Source organism: Cyprinodon tularosa, unplaced genomic scaffold, assembly GCF_016077235.1.
Source record: "Cyprinodon tularosa strain WSP-4 unplaced genomic scaffold, ASM1607723v1 ctg505, whole genome shotgun sequence".
Taxonomy (NCBI): Eukaryota; Metazoa; Chordata; class Actinopteri; order Cyprinodontiformes; family Cyprinodontidae; genus Cyprinodon; species Cyprinodon tularosa.
In genome coordinates this window covers 470,001-486,950 of record NW_024039236.1, presented here as the reverse complement: position 1 = coordinate 486,950, position 16,950 = coordinate 470,001, and the positions used below count along the sequence as shown (strand labels likewise).

Sequence of the window (16,950 nt, the reverse complement as noted above, 5' to 3'; positions counted from 1 at the left end):
CAGATGTTGAGTGCATGGGTCGGGGACGTATCCAGAGGTTGTCTTTTGAAAGGCCATCTCCGCCAAAGAGGTTGAAGAGGTGGAAGATCAGCCCATCAGAGCTCAGACCAAACATCACACACTACAGCAAACTGGTCTGCATGGACGTTCACATACATTCAGTTCAGAAGGTGTTAAAGGTGTGTGGCAGAAACCAGGTGAGGATCACAAAGACAGGTGTTTCTTGCCTAGTGTTAGGCACTGCCTTCACCCGCTCTGTCATTTTTCCATGGTGGGTTGTAGGAAGATTCCAGTGTTAACCTGCAAGCAACAGTGAACTCTATGCTCCCCATCTGAGTTACACTTGTGACCCATCTCTGTGCCCTGAGACACTCCGGGAACAATTTGGACGGTTTTACTGAGGGGTGTGACTACTTTGATACCAGCAGCTTGGACCTTAATAGTTGTGTTTAGGTTTTTTGAGAAAGAAAATTTTTTTGTGATACACTGTGTGATATATTTCTTCTTTTAATCCAAACATAGGGTGTTGGAGAATTTTGCAATCAACTTGTCCTCCTTAGACTGAAGCAACACAACAGCTGCACTGATAAACAATCACCCTGTTTACACAGCATTAAAAAGTACTCAAGTGAGACATAAACTGTAGTTTTACAGCAAGAAGAAGCAGTTGGAATAATGTTAAGTAAAGGGGAGAGAAAAAAAAGGTGTGTACTTACTATCCCTCTATTAGCCATGTACATTTGGTCTTGTATTTATAGTTGACTGGACCATCTGTGAGAGAACCCGACAGGTCTGTTAACCTGCAGAAAAACATTCAGAAAAGAAAAAAAACAATACAGATTGGTGGTTTGATCAGAATGACATGGATAAAAAATCAGGCAGAATCCATAATAATCTGAGGGATCATGGCTTTTCTTTAGCCTAGCTCTAACCCATGGTCAATGTTCGGCTTACAACACCTGGATACAATGAGAGGTTACCAGAGGCTGTAAATATACCAAGCAAACTGTTCTGATGCTGAGGTTCAGTTAGCACTGACCCAGAGCATTACTTTTTCATGACGTATTTGATTTAGAAACCGTTGGATAGAGCAGGAGATTTTATTTTTCCCAAACAGATACTAGGAAGGAAAAGTAAGCTCAAACAACAATTCAATAAAGTTAAAGAAAAAAAAAACTGTCAGATTAAATCACAATTTTCTGTACATAATTTCATATAATCTACATTCTGCCTTTTTTAATCACACTGAATCAGTCACCTGTTAATCCAAATGATGCATTAAGCAATATTTGAAACTGACTGAACAGAATTTTGTTCCATTATCAATGAAACCAGAGAACACATTTTGGAAATGGATGGTTTGAAAAAAGAAAAACACATTCAAAGTGAAACTACTTCTGTTTTCTCAGATTAAATTTTTAGGTTTGTTTTTTCAATGTTTTATTTGTTATTTTTTATAGTTTTTTATCTAGATTATAAATTTTCTCTTTACTTTTGTTGGCAGGTTTTACTATGGAGTCACTATTTCTTTCTGTCTGTATGTATGTTTGGAAAAACATCTTTGTTGGTCAAGAGCAAGCATGTTTTTTCTTACTTATTGCTCCTTTAAAGTTTTCATACTGCTTCATTTTGTTCTTTTACCTTCTTTAATGAATGGATACTGGGGGATGGTGGACAGCTTGAAAACATTGTTCCTCTATGTCAGTGGTTCTCAAACTTTTTCTGTCATTCCCCACTTTGGACAAGGGGGAATTTTCAAGCCCCGCCTGTCCCCATCGCCCCAACACAATGCTAATGAAATATGCAACAATCTTAAAATTTTCCAATTTTATTGAAGTAACAAGTAGTATCTAAATACAAACTATCTACATCAAATAACAGCAAGCTCAAAAATAAAGAAAATAAAAATGCAGCTGTGTCAAAATTTGTATCAAGCTCAAAGATAGAAAAAATTAAAGTGCCACTCTGCAATCTGTTAATAAAAGAAAAGAAGTGAAATCCATCTGGCAAGACAGGTCTATTTATCCCTGCATTAGTGGCTGCGATGAGCCTGTTTTGCATTGCACAGTTTCTCAAAACGGGGTTGCAGGCTTGATACTGCCACTCTCAAGTCATGCTCAATGTTCAGCTGAGATCTGTATTTTGTTTTCAGTGAAGCAGCAGCTGAAAAGCCCATCTCACAGAGATATGATGTGGCAAAGGGAAGAAGAATGCACACAGCTCTCTGCCCGATGAGTGGAAACTCCCTCTCCACTCCAAACCAGAATTCACTATTAGTCTGAGCATTAAACCTGAGCCTCAGGGTGGAGTCAGACGTCATTTCAATAAACTGGTCCTATTTATTTAAGATAAAATATTTCAAATTCAGTTATTTATGATCAACCTGCGCCGTCAATCCCGGCGCATGTGCGCTTCATTTGCAGTCTGGACGCTGAGGGTAAACATGCTGTGTCTCTGCAGCGCTGAGAGGGACTCCTGCGATAGCGGGGGAGAACGGGGTTGGGACGGAGGCGCCCCACGGCAGCACCTGCCGCTGGAGGACAAGAAAAGGAACGATACGTGCTTTCACGTAAGAGTCTCCAAAAGTCGCTAGATTTGTCGCTTTTTTTAAAAAGAGTCGCTGGAGGGGTCTAAAATATAGCAACAAAGTCGCTGAGTTGGCAACACTGGGGCGCGAAAGTTTATTCCGTTACAAATAATATGCCGACGTCACGTCAATCATTATTTTGGCACTTCAGTTCCAGGTGAAATTTTTCTCATATCTAATGTTCTTTTAATTAGACTGCATGTAGGCTAGTAATGATTACTTTGTGGGTTTGATTGGTCTAAAAAGCGGCAACATACAGCTATAAGGACAGTTTGCTCTCACACATTCTACATACACATTCTACATTTATAGTCACACACACACACACACACCGGAACTTGGCGCGCCCCACCTGTCACGTCTCAATTCCCCACCAGTGGGTCGCGCCACACACTTTGAGAACCGCGGCTCTATGTGCATACAAAGCACACTTAACAATAGGTATACTTAAGTAGGACATTTGTTATTACAGTAGCAGCCATTCAAAATGTCTCTTCCCAATTAAACACCAGCCAAATGGCAGCAAACTTCTCTGCAGCTCGTAGCAAAACCCCATACAGCTTCCAGCCACTGCAGTGACCCCTTATTTTTTACTCTGACTCCAACACTTCACTGAATCACAGGGTCTGACCAGGAGATGGCACTTCTTTTTAGATCTTAATCTCCACAAATCATGACAAAAAGAATATTTTAGTGCAAAGATTGATGTTTAAAAATGAATCGTAGAGGACCAGCAAAGAACCAGCCAAAGGCTAGCCCAGGACCTGCCAAGGACCAGCCCAGGACTAGCCTAGGACATGCCTAGGACCCGCCCAGGACCAGCAAAGGACCAGCCAAGGGCTAGCCCAGGACCTGCCAAGGACCAGCCCAGGACTAGCCTAGGACATGCCTAGGACCCGCCCAGGACCAGCAAAGGACCAGCCAAGGGCTAGCCCAGGACCTGCCAAGGACCAGCCCAGGACTAGCCTAGGACATGCCTAGGACCCGCCCAGGACCAGCAAAGGACCAGCCAAGGGCTAGCCCAGGACCTGCCAAGGACCAGCCCAGGACTAGCCTAGGACATGCCTAGGACCCGCCCAGGACCAGCCAAGGACCAGCCCAGGACTAGCCAAGGGCCAGCCCAGGGCCAGCCAAGGGCCAGCCCAGGACCAGCCTAGGACCAGCCAAGGACCAGCCTAGGACTAGCCAAGGGCCAGCCTAGGACCTGCCCAGGACCAGCCTAGGACCAGCCAAGGACCAGCCTAGGACTAGCCAAGGGCCAGCCCAGGACCAGCCAAGGACCAGTCCAGGACTAACCAAGGGCCAGCCCAGGACTAGCCAAGGGCCAGCCCAGAACCAGCCAAGGACCAGCCTAGGACTAACCAAGGGCCAGCCCAGGACTAGCCAAGGGCCAGCCCAGGACGAGCCAAGACCAGCCTAGGACCCGCCCAGAGCCAACCAAAGACCAGCCTAGGACCCACCAGGACCAGCCAAGGACCGGCCAAGGACCAGCTAGGGACCAGTCAAGGGCCAGCCCAGGACCAGCCAAGGACCAGCCTAGGACCCGCCCAGGGCCAGCCAAGGACCAGCCCAGGACCCACCAGGGACAAGCCAATGACCAGCTAGGGACCAGTCAAGGACCAATCAAAGAAAGCGGGGAAATTCTGAATAGCTACAGAAAAGACCCTTTGTCAGAAACACAGTATTTGTTTCCCTCATTCACTAAGGAAGCATTCATGGGCAGCAAGTCCATTTAGTTTCAAAGCTGGAGCATCTGAAAGACCAGGGCTCATGGACTCAGGACCAGTGTTAATTTCGTCAACCAGGACGATGTTGTAAATATTTCGTCAATGCCCCTTTTTCCCGTGACGATGACGAGACGATGACGCACAAAAATAGTTTCCAGAAAATAAAAATATGACGAAAATAAAAAATCATTTTCGTTAACAAGACTAAGACCAGATGAAATCTACAAGCCATTGATGAATGGAGATTTAAAAAATGTAATTGTTTATAATTAATTTGTAATTGTTAATATAACTGTTTCTTGAGCTTCATAGAAGATTACGCGTTGTCTGCCCTGTTTGTCCCTAAGCGATACAGCTGTACGGTTTGTTGGAGGAGCTGGGCGAAAACAACGCCTGGATGTATGGAGCCATTTCTTTTAAAACACGAAGGACAACACCGGAGTAATGACACCACCAAAGAGTCTGCGGCTTCCTAATGGCAGGGAAGAACACAACGAATCTCAAGCAACATATGAGGTGCCAACATGCTGCCATATGGATGAAGGTAAGGAACAGGTGGGCCTATAGCAGTAGGAGCGGGTGTGTTAGTGCCTTCCTGTGCCTGTATGTGTCTGTCTCTCTGTCAGAGAAGAAAGATGTTCTACTGATAAATTGGATATAAATCGTTTAAGATTTCTTCCTCCCAACTACAGTAGATGCCTGACACAGAAGAATCCACAGCCAAATCAGAGGTTGGGGAAGGAAGGGAAGTCTATTTGAGGTTGAAGACTGTTTGTGTTTGTGAATAATTTTTATTCTGTACAGTGTGATATATATGTTAAAGAAAAAGCAGTGTGGGGAGCAGTTTTATTATTTACAGTTGACTAAATGACAAAAATAAAATAAATGATAAAAATGACTAAAATTTGACTGAGACTAAAATTTGTTTTCGTCATTTAGACTAAGATTAAAACTAAATTGGGAAGGTAATGACTAAATATGACTAATACTAAAATAGATTTTTGTCATTGTGACTAAGACTAAATTAAAGAAAGCTGATGAAATGAACACAGCTCTGGACTTGGTGCATGTTGTGCCAAAGTGTTAGAGCCTTAGCGCTCCTTCTCTGACATTTTTTACTAACTTGTTAGATTTAACTGTCAAAATCTATTTCTTTTGTCACTTGAGCTAACATGAATTAACTATTTAAAAAGGATTACACTTTTAAAACAGCGGTTTTCAGGTTCATTGTAGATATGTGAGTGATGCCGTACCTCGGATGATCTCACACGCCTTTTTTTTTGTCTCCTGTGTTGTAGCTCCACCAAAGGGCCCGGCATGTGTACTACAGTGTCTTCATTGATGTGGTCTGCAGTATTTAGGTTCATATTTTGTCTTAGCCTTTTACATAAAGATCTCCATCTATGTGGGGATGAAGCCAGAGTCCTAAATTATTTCTTTTTTTTTTTTTTTTTTTTTTTTTTTTTTTTAGAAAAAAATCACCCTGAAAGCTTTTATCTCCAAAAAAAGTGTTTCAAACTTTTATAAATATTTTTTGCTCATTACAAATTAGACAAGCCATATGTTACAATTCAATGATTTAGGGGAATTACTTATTATTTTAATTTAAAGGAGATAAACTACATCATTAAAAAAAAGAGTTTGCCAGTTTTGGAAAATATGAAGAACTTTTATTTAGTTTGTAACTTCAATTATTTAATTTTATGGATTCTATCATATGGACTTTATAATAATTCATCTTTGTGTTGATAATCACTTTTTTGTGTTGCTGTTGTGTTTTTTTGTCATTTATCTGAACTTCTGAAAGCCACATTTGTTTTGGTGCAAAACACCAGATGGGCTACAGCAGCAGAAGACCACACAGGGCAATGCTCCTGTCAGTCAAGTAACAGAGAGTGTGCCTACATTTCACACAGGCTCACTAAAGCTGTTCAATAACAGATTGTAAATATGTTGCCTCGTCCCAAGGGTGTCAATTTCAGCTGTAATGTTCAGATGGTGGAGTCAAAATGTAGCAAAACAACAAGAAAGCATGAATCAGTCTTGCCGTGCATGAATGTTGCAGGCAGCTGGTGGTGGTTGGATGGTGTGTCCATAGTGGACAACGCTTTTGTTCAACTTTAGATATCCTCAAACTAATTTAATGAGCATGCCGGAGAGTTCAGTTTGCTGCAATGTCTCGTTTAGTTACCAGACTTCAATCCAGCAGCATACCTATGTGATTCTGTGCAGAAGTTATTTTTAACATCATTCATGGACATCCTGCTGATACTACAGTACTTGGGTGTAAATACTAACATGACTGAAATGAAGAGAAAAAAGAAAATCTGTAATATATTCATATGAAATGCAGATTTTCCCTAAAAGCTATTGCTGGCATCAATCCTACATTTTAGCTCTAATGTCAAACCTATTTTTATCATATTTGTCATATCCACCATGAATTGAAAGTGTGTCAGACTGAGCTTGGATTAAAAAGACATAAGGATATTGCCTTTTGAAGAGACAAAGGATGACATTTATTTAATGTCACTCTGAGAAAATCAAACGGCAGAATGACATATTCATGTGAGGCAACAATAACAACCACCGAGCAGAAGTCACCAGTGTCATTCAATCATGAGAGGAAAAGGAGGAAAGACAACATGGAGACACATTAACAAAGAGAAAGAGAAAAAACACAGAAAACAAAGTGAAGATGTCACAGCCTGTCTCTGCTTGGACAGAGTGTCATCTCATGAGAGTGAGCATTTGTTATCCCGGCTGTAGTGTCACTACGGGGTTTGTGAGAATTCAGCACTGCAGTGAGACACAAATAAACACTGTGACACTCAGAAAGCTCCACACACACAAAAACATCGCAGAGTGACATAAAACATGGAGACCAATAAAAACAGAGGAGTTTCTCTATAAAAGCAAAGAAAAGAATAATTAAAATTCCCTACTAAAAAAGTCCTACTTTTTCTCCAAGATGTCAAAATGATTTGTGATAATTCAATTTAATGTGAATTTTACCTGATGATGATGATTTAGTTTGGAGGCTAACCAAAAAATATTATGAAGTATTTGAAAACAGCATGATAGACATTTTTTTTAAGACATCTGGTCCTTCTGGCACAAGTTGAAAGTTTGGCGGGAAGGCAGTGACCAATGTGCATTGAGTGGAGGCCAAACACTGATAGGCTCCAAAACCAGATGAAGGGCAGCCTACAATAATCCCAATCTATTTATAAATAAATCACAAAAGACACGTTACACTTTTCTATGCATACCTTGATAATTTAAAAAAAAAAGTCTGAAACATATTGAACCAGCTATGTTGTCTAAATCGGTTATGATTCTGCATAATGAACACATGAATGGGATGAGATTTGGTTCTATATCTCTAATTTCATAGAAATAGAATAGAATAGAATAGAAATAGAAAAATCTGGATGACTGCAGGGACATAACTTTACATTCTATCTCATAAAGCACAAAATGTAGCTCCATATTTGTCCTTGTTATGTGCTTTGGACACATCATTATTTTGTTAATTCTTCTTTCTAGATGGTTTAATATTGACTTTATTTTAATAAATTTTTAGTATGTTTTGGAGTTTGGATATGTTTTTTTGGTTAATTAGTGGCATTTGGACCGCCAATAAATGGGCTGGGTTTTTGATCTGGGAGCGCCCGCCCTTTGCTCACTCATTCACCTCCACCCCTCCGTGGTGGAGGTGAATGAGCTCCACCCCAGCCGACACCTCTGACCTGCCATGCAGTATTTTTGTTAGCCATGCTTGGAAAATGTTTTTGATTCGATTTTGGCCGATTGTCCTGTTTTAGATTCTTTATTTCTCTTTAGTAGTTTATTTTTTGCTGTAGACCAGTACTAGTAAGGCTTCAACAGCCCTGTATAGCGTTGGGCCGCTGCTGTACTGTTTTGTTATGTTTGATTGGCTCACCAGGTCCAACTTTCTGTTAATACTTTGGTCTTTTTTTCCTTTTTCTCTTCTTTTTTTTTCTTGGACACGAAAGCTGTGGATATTTACTTCTGTTTTTGTTTTTTTTTTGTTTTTTCTCTACAGAACATCCCCACAGCTATCTTGAGAAAAGACGGTTTTGAAAGAGAGTTAAACAACAGAATAAATAAAAATAAATTATTTTGTACCCTCAATTTTGTTTGTGTCCTCAAATATGTTGTGCCCTTGTGGACGTAACACCTTTTTATTGTTAGAATATTGAAGTTGATACTATATCTGATATCTATTTTACTAATAAATATCTGTAAAATAGCACTTTTATCTGAACCTTTACATGTTCCCGGAGCACCAGACACCTCCAGCACCAATGAATCTATAAGCTGTAGCATATTTTTCCTAAAAGTACCTTGGATCAAAAGTTCCCATGATGCTTTGCTTTGACATGAAGGGTGTCCATGTTCAATGGACCAACCTAGCCTAGCAAACAATCAAAGCGTGATTTCGCAGACACTGAGAAGCAACCGGCATCTAGCCGATGGCAACTCCATGTAAGGTGAAGGACATAATATCAAAGAAAAATGTTGAAGTATAAACGTGAGCTACAAGAATGAGCAGAAGAGTGGTGCAGTTCTGTGTTTTGGCCACAGGTGGCAAAAATCATTAGTGAATGCCTCTTTAACAACTGAAAAAAGCAAGTTAGGACATTTCACCTGAGAGCATCACTGCTGCCCCCCTCTGGTTTAGAGGAGAACTGCATGTGTTCCTTTAAAACAGAGACGGTAAACTGTGCAACAAAGGAAACAACCTATTCCCTGGCTAAGGATACCATAGGGCTACCACTGATTGCCTAGGAGTGGCCATGGTCATCCCATGCCCCTCTTCTAGCTCCGCCCCTGGGTAAATGGGAGAAGAGGACATTTTCAGGAGGGGAGGGGGGGTTTTAATGTCTTCTGATGTAAGAATGTTATAAGTACTGATAATTTGAACAGATCTACTTACATTTTTAGCACAAAGAGGACCAAATGTACGTCCCTTTTCATTAACGGAGAAAATCTGATCTCCCTCCAATTGTCCAAATTTGACACAATAATTACACTGGTTTTATTTTGTGGCTGGTCAGACTCAAATTTGGCCCTTTTATCGCACAAGACTAATGTTTTATTTCCTGCCCTTAGAATGTGTGATGTGGTGTGAGGTGCTCTTGTGGCTGGTCTTTTGTGACCCATCTTTAGAGTCAGTCAGCCTTGTTCTCGCTAATGCATCAGTGGCAGTGGAGATTCAACAAAGTGGCCGGTTGAAGGAGAGCACAGCACTCTCTTATTAACTGACTAATGGAGCCAACAGAGGAAACTAAATAGAGGAAAGTACATTTTACATGTCCAACAATCACGTATAGAAAAAAAAGGTAAGCTGTAAAGTTGAGCAATGCTCCTTTCAGAGGTTTCATCTAAAGTAAACAGAGTTTTTATCAATAAATCCCTTATTATATAAAAAAGGCTTTATAATCAGGGCCGTCTGGTAAAGTAGAATGCTTCCTAAATCCTACTTTCTCCAAACTAGAACTAAAACTGTAAAACTGGAATCTGGGTGTTTTTAATTTTTGTCAATTATAGTAAAATATTAGATTTTTCTTTTTTCAGTGAAACTAAAAATGACTGGGAAACATTTTCTTATCCCAATCTCGATGTTAAGAGCAAAAATAAAAACAGAGGAAGAAGAGAAAAAGGAGCCGAGGGCACAGATTGCAGCTCAGCAGGATACGGTGAAAGCCCTGCCAATAAATCTCTAAGAACACATAAAATGCACCAATGTAAGTTTTAAAGAAGCATAATAAGAGCAGTTGGTGTCACAAGGAGCCTTGGGTTATATTCAGCGCTCTATCACTCCTTACTCTTCCTTAGGTTTTATTCTGCGTCGCTGCTGAACCCAGTTACAATCATTTGAGCGTAGACTGGAAGATGATTGGGTGAGTTTAAAAATGAGGATATTGATTATGAGAAGAAAAATATACTTATTTTTTACCTGCTGATAGAATAGAATAGAATAGAATAGAATAGAATAGAAAATCCCTTTATTGTCACACAATGGGGAAATTCTGGTGTTTACAGCAACAAAATTCACAATCAGAATCAGACATACTTTAATAATCCCAGAGGGAAATTACTTAAAGATTATAGGAAATAAATGTGACACAAATGTCGACCTCATAATAACATTATAGTGAATAGTTAAAGGATAAACAATAAAATACTGTAAAGTGTTTTAACAATATAAAACTGTGCACCTGGAGAATATATAACCCATATAGAGCTGTGGACATTTTTATAGTCATTTGAAAATAGCAGCAACATCAGAGATGTGCAAAATGACAGCAGCAGGTTATTTAACTGACTAAGGTAGAAACTCTGCAAAATCAGCATGAATGGAAGAACTGAGTGAGGTTGTTGGGAACAGTGGTGGTTCTAGAGTCTTCCAGCTGCTGGGAGGAAGGATCTGTGATAACGCTCCCTGGTGCATTTAGGGTGCAGCAGTCTGTCACTGAAGGAGCTCTCCGGTTCAGCACCAGCTTCCCTATTTTTTCATGTCTTGGAGAAGACATCAAAAGATTGGTAATTCAGAGATTAAATCCACTTCCTTTAAAACACATATCACTGTTTTTTGTGTTTTTGTTTATTTTTATCAGTAACAATGATACAAAAAAAAAACCCTCTTAAAATACAAAAAGGATAGATGACATTTTTAACAACAATGAAAGTTGAACTTCCCTTGGAGGAAAAAGGGGAACACATTTGTTTCTGTTTTTTGTTTGCTGTCCTACAAAATAAATATCTAATATCAAACAGGCTGAGTAAAATGCAAACGATTTCTGATGTGAAAAATTTATATTACCATAACTCAAGTAGCTCTGTGAGAAATTATGCTTCCTGTTTAAACCTAACGCCTGGTTTTGCTGCTGGTTTAAAATCCTGCAAAAATGTGTTCTGAATGTTATTCCAGACTAGTTTATTCCCAGTGTTAAGTTACTTTAAAACTGTGCAATCTAATTATGTACTTGGGATTATGATTGTAATTAGAAATAAGAAACTTATTCAAAGGCTGATTTCTTTCCAATCATTTCATTTTTTTGAATTTTGTTTCCTTGTAATCAAAATAAATTTTCTAAATGTAAAGAAGTGGTTTGGTAAAATGGAGCAGCTCTTAGTGTGTTTTTTAAATGTCCAGGTGGAGTGAGAGAATGGACGCCCATAGAGTAGACACCCATCTATAAAACACATGCAAGAGTGAGATTCCCATTCATAGTTGATGCAGAGCTTACAGATGGAGCCTGAAAAAACTGTCACTCTAGTAGCCGCCAATTAGTGCAAACACAAAGAAGAAGAGGCTCCAATAGACCCCTAACATCCTCACAGGTGATAAATGATGAATGGGGACGCCAGGACTTTGAGCAAAAAGTCCCAAATCTAACAGGAAACATATGAGGAGACACATAAATATTTCGCAGGCAGCTAAAAAGCTGTCAGAGGTAGACGGTGATGAAGAAGCAGGTGTGTGTGTGTGTGTGTGTGTGTGTGTGTGTGTGGAGGCGGGGGTGGGCCTAAGCTGGGAGATAAAAACAGAGACGAAAGCATGAGGTAAGAAGCAGGAGAGTCCAGCTCTGTCTGAAATATTCATCGCTGCTGTTGAATAATTGATGGTGTACAGAAGACCGGCGCTCCGAGGATGGACCCATAAATGGACGGGAAAAAAGAGCCAGAGGACCATACAGACGGAAAACCATATCTCTTTGGAGAGTGTAATAACACAGTTTCTCTTTTTTTTCTGTTATTACTTATTTTATATTGTTCTCTTCATGAACTGTACACAATAAAACCTTCCATTAAGTCTGCATCAGCGATGCCACTACCTGCTTTCTAAGGAGGGAATACAGAACCATGATAGGCTCTCCTCTTGTTCTCTTCTTCCTCACAGCCGAAAGACGTTGACTTTGTGTGACAGAGTTTGTTTTTGTTAAAGTACAGCAGTCAAACCACATATTTAGCAGCGTGTCTGTGGTATTAATGATATCACATGTGCAAACAGCCAAAGCCAGACATGTCTGATGATAACTCCATCCATTTGGTGCCCCTGTATGCACTGCATATGGTGCATACCCAGTATGTCTGGCACTGGACTCTATTTAAGTACAGTTTTTTCTCATTTATAAACATGACTTAAAGAGCATAAAAATGTAAACTTTAAACAAGTGATGCTATTAAAGGAAAATGAGCTCTGTAAATAAACAGACCTAATCAACACCTCCTTTCTCTGCAAATCTCACAATTCTAAACTTCCACCATAAAACGGGCAAATCCAAACGAACCCCCCAGTTGATGTAGATTCGGGTATGTTGCCTTATTCGGTTCTGGCCTGTACTTTTGTCACGCCCCGAAATTAATATAAAGACCAGCCCACTGGTTCACTGGCCCAGGAACATGAATAGAGGTAGATGGAAGACACCAGTTTAGCGGTTTAGCCGATAGTTGGGTTTACTTCTACGAGAATTAAGGAGAAAGGAGAAAGGGGAACATTTTCACCAGTGGTGTCAAAAGTTCACACATTTGTTACTTCAGTAGAAGTATAGATACTGCAGTTTAAAAACACTGGTAAAAGTTAAAGTATCAACTTGACCTCTTTACTCAAGTAAAAGTGAAAAAGTATGCGCTCCAAAAACTACTTAAAGTATAAAACTATAAAGTAACCTTTAAAAAAACAGCCAGATGCCACTATATGAACTGAAAGCTAGATTTTTTGACTATTTCTAAAAATTCTTAGAGATAGGGCCAAGGATGAGGGAGGTCTTGTTGGTCTCCATCTCCCGATACGCTCTCGCCTGTGTTCGACCTTTCAGACATTTCAACATCTTTTTCTGAATCCCACATTGTAGCATGGCATAGACAATTCACGTTAGCAGTTTGAAGAACACCTGCTTGCTTCTGATGATTTCCTTTAGGTAACCAATGAGTGTTCGCGTTCTATGACTCATCCAATCACACTAGTTTTCACTAGATGTGGGTGGAGCCAATGATCTGCATTGGATGGAGCACATGACGGGGGGTTCTGCCGCTGACCGGACCGGGCATTCAAACTGAGAACTGAGCCATCAGCTCCGGAGCAGCCGGGGACGGAGCGACCGGACCCAACCCTGGTGACGGTATGCTTTCCCCCGCCTGCCTTACCGCAGCTAACGCCGCCACCGGCTCAGTTTCGGTCTCTCCGTCCCCCATTGGCTCCCTCCTCCCATCCACTGAGGTTCCCGGAGCTGACGGCTCGGTTCTGCTGCACTGTTCGATTTTTAAATCCCCCCCCCCCCCCCCCCCCCCCCCCCCCCCCGAAATGTTTTCAGGTATGAAAAGTAGGACATGTCCGGCAAAAAGAGGACATCTGGTCACCCTACCATATTAACTATTTCATGTTTCAGTGAGTGAGTGCTTGTTGCTATGATGCATCATTGCTCAACAGCTTGGCTTGTTGTAAACCAACCAATCAGAGCACAGCTCATCTAAGAAAACCTGTCATTTCATTCTAGGGCTTTAACCAGGCTGCATTAGGGCTCATAGAACAGCAAATATGCCATTTTCAGCCCCACTAATGTTAGACACCCTATTCAGAGACCTGAAGGACCAGCACCAAATACCCAATATATATATATATTAGTGCTGTCAATCGATTAAATTTTTTAATCGCGATTAATCGCATCAATGCCTGAGTTAACTCGCGATTAATCGCATTTTAATCGCACATTTTTTTTCCTGATTGAAAATCATTTAAATACTCTGGATGACATACAAAAAAATACATACAGGCTAGGTTTGTGCCAATGTTCTTTTTTTAAAATGAAAACAGGTCACAGATACTGATTTATGCCATAGAAACATATGGCAAGAAGATGGGGAGGCATGTAGCAAAAAATAACAAATATGTAGCCAAAAAAAGGCCCTGAAAACAGGCTGATGTAAAAGACAGTCTTTACAGTTAATACAGTCTTTTGAACAAAGACAAGCATTTTACCCTACTGCTATAAAATTTAGTAGAGTTAGCATTAGATGTTAATTAACCAAGGTAATAATGAACAATTTTCAATCAATACATCAAAATCAATAGACCAACATCACTAGATGAAGGTAGTCTATGCTCTCTAGAAAGTTACTTTTCAGCCTCTTAACAAAAATGAGAACACACACACACCCACTCACCCACTCACCCACACACAGACACACCCACCCACACACACACACACACACACGATACCGACAAGAGTGCCGTAGCAGATTCCATTTCACCTCAGTAATCTGTTTTCTCAGCGTATTTCAGGTTGCTACTAGTTACCAGACACTCAACTTGTTTGTTGGTGGTGGGGCTTAAAGAAAAGGCACTAGCGCCACCCAGTGTATGAGCGTCTTTTTTCCTTGAGGAGCTCCGCTCTGGAAGCCTATGAGAAATGCATAGACTGGGGGAAAATAGCCCCGCCTTCCCGCAGGCTGCAGCGGGATGCACTTGGAAAATTGTACCATAAAACCACATAGCGTTAATCTCGCGTTAAAAAAATTATCGCCGTTAAAATGGCCTCGCGTTAACGCGTTAATAACGCGATAATTTTGACAGCACTAATATATATATATATATATATATATATATATATATATATATATATATATATATATATATATATATATATATATATATATATATATATACATATGACCCGTTTAAGATTCTAGATTAGCATAGTGTGCAGCAGGTCTTTGGGGAATTTGTGAATTCCCAAATCTCACAACAGTCCATTTTGCTTGAAAGGAAAACATGTTTTTGCCGCTTGCACAAAAGAAGAGTGAAACCTGCTGACTTTGAGAGACAACTTGAGCTTCATTTACATGTATTACTGCTTACATTTCATTGAGTGTTTGTCCAATGCAATATTTAAAAAGAAATCTCAGTTTTTGCTTTTTGTTGTGCCACCCTGCCCGGCTTCTGCCACAACTAATACATCAATAAGCATAAGATTTAATGGCTTTTGATTGCTCTGGGAAGAAAAAAAAATCATATTACACTTGTGGGTGCTTTTAATGAGTAAGAGCAGTAATGCTTGGAGACAATGTTCTGTGAGACTCCGACTGTCTCCCTGCCTGACTGAATTGCACAACTCAGTTCAGGAAGCTGTCAGGTCTCCTAGAAGCAAAGAGAAAGTAGCTCTGAGAGGATCCGATGCTTGGAAATACCCCTACTGGATCCTCTCTGCTACTCAGGAACAAAACAACATGCTCTGATTCCTGGAATCCACAACAGCTCAGTGACTCACACACATGAAAAACACATCATTGGAAACTTACTCAGCTGAGAATTACATCAATGTTTGCAACAGAAGACACATGTTTTTGTTTAACTCAGCTGTTTCCACTTCTAAGCCCCTAATCTTTACGCTTACATGTCTGTGGTCAAACCTTCCCATTCGTTGGCCTTGCTTTAACAAAAATTCCCTCTTTATTAGATGTATTGCAATCCCACATAGAGAGCCAGACATTTCAAAGGAGTCACACATTTGAAAATCATAAATGCTGTACCAATTTCACTACCACCAAACACTACATGATGGCCATATTTGGTGAACTGATTTCACAGCAGTGACTCATGCAGATAAAAGCTCTAATTAACAACAGGCTCAGATCGCTTCAAATGTGAGAAATAAACCTCGACTTGAGCTGCAATCCCCCAATAAACATCTGAAACAGCTTTATGCAGACTAATGCAGTCTACTATAGACTGCATAGTCTACTAATTTACTACTACTAAATTTGACTATGGCATCCGTCCAACGAACAATCAATCCATCTTACAACAAGGGCAACAGGTCAATGAGGGAAACCCAGACCTTTAGCTTCCAGTGACCCTCTCTCTCTCTCTCTCTCTCTCTCTCTCTCTCTCTCCCTCCAGCTCATTCAGGGCTCATCCTGGGGTTTTCCCACAAAGGGTGACCCAATGACCTGGTTAGTGTTGAACTGTGCTGCACTGTGTACAAAGATAGGCTTCAATTTGAAACACAAATTATCTATATCCCACATTTGACTTGTTTTAATTCAGAAAAAGTCAAAAATATTTTTAAATGTGTGGTCATCCTAAATGTAAAGAAAGCAGATCTGCTCATATAAAACCCATAGAAGCATCCCAAATTTGTCAATGTGATGGTGGATGTTGGTTGAGGACCCAAATACAGAAATGAGGGAGGCACAGATTGGTTCTTGTAGAGGTAATGAAGTAAACAGCAACAGAAACAAAATCCAGGAATTAAACCCAAACAACTAGGAGAGAACACACATAGAGAGCCAAGTAACATAAAGGAACAGCACTGAAGAACTGCACATGGAGAGTACATATGGGAGACAGAACAAAGACTGGGGTAATCAGCTGATATGGGGCAGGTATGGATAGAAGAGACTAGAAGGGAACTATAGCGGAAAACAGACAGGCACAAGGGGGCAACAGAGAGTAAATAAAGAGTGGCTTAAATATAACACAAAATGGAAAATAAACCAAAGATCAACAAAACAGGGAAGTTTGCTGCAGTTCAGCTGGCGTTTGTGCTGGCTGTTACTGTATATTATGAGACACGCTCAGCTTTAGAACTGGCATAAAAGCTC

At 40.3% G+C, this 16,950-nt stretch overlaps 1 protein-coding gene across 4 annotated transcripts in view; it reads right to left on the bottom strand.

Moving 5' to 3' along the window:
* LOC119795242 (attractin-like protein 1) overlaps positions 1-16,950 on the bottom strand; it is a 437,403-nt gene that overhangs the window by 390,512 nt on the left and 29,941 nt on the right. For all 4 annotated transcript variants that reach the window (XM_038303135.1, XM_038303136.1, XM_038303137.1 and 1 more), the window contains exon 2: positions 717-800. In XM_038303135.1, coding sequence (XP_038159063.1) covers positions 717-800 — 84 coding nt within the window. The remainder of the gene's footprint in view (positions 1-716; positions 801-16,950) is intronic.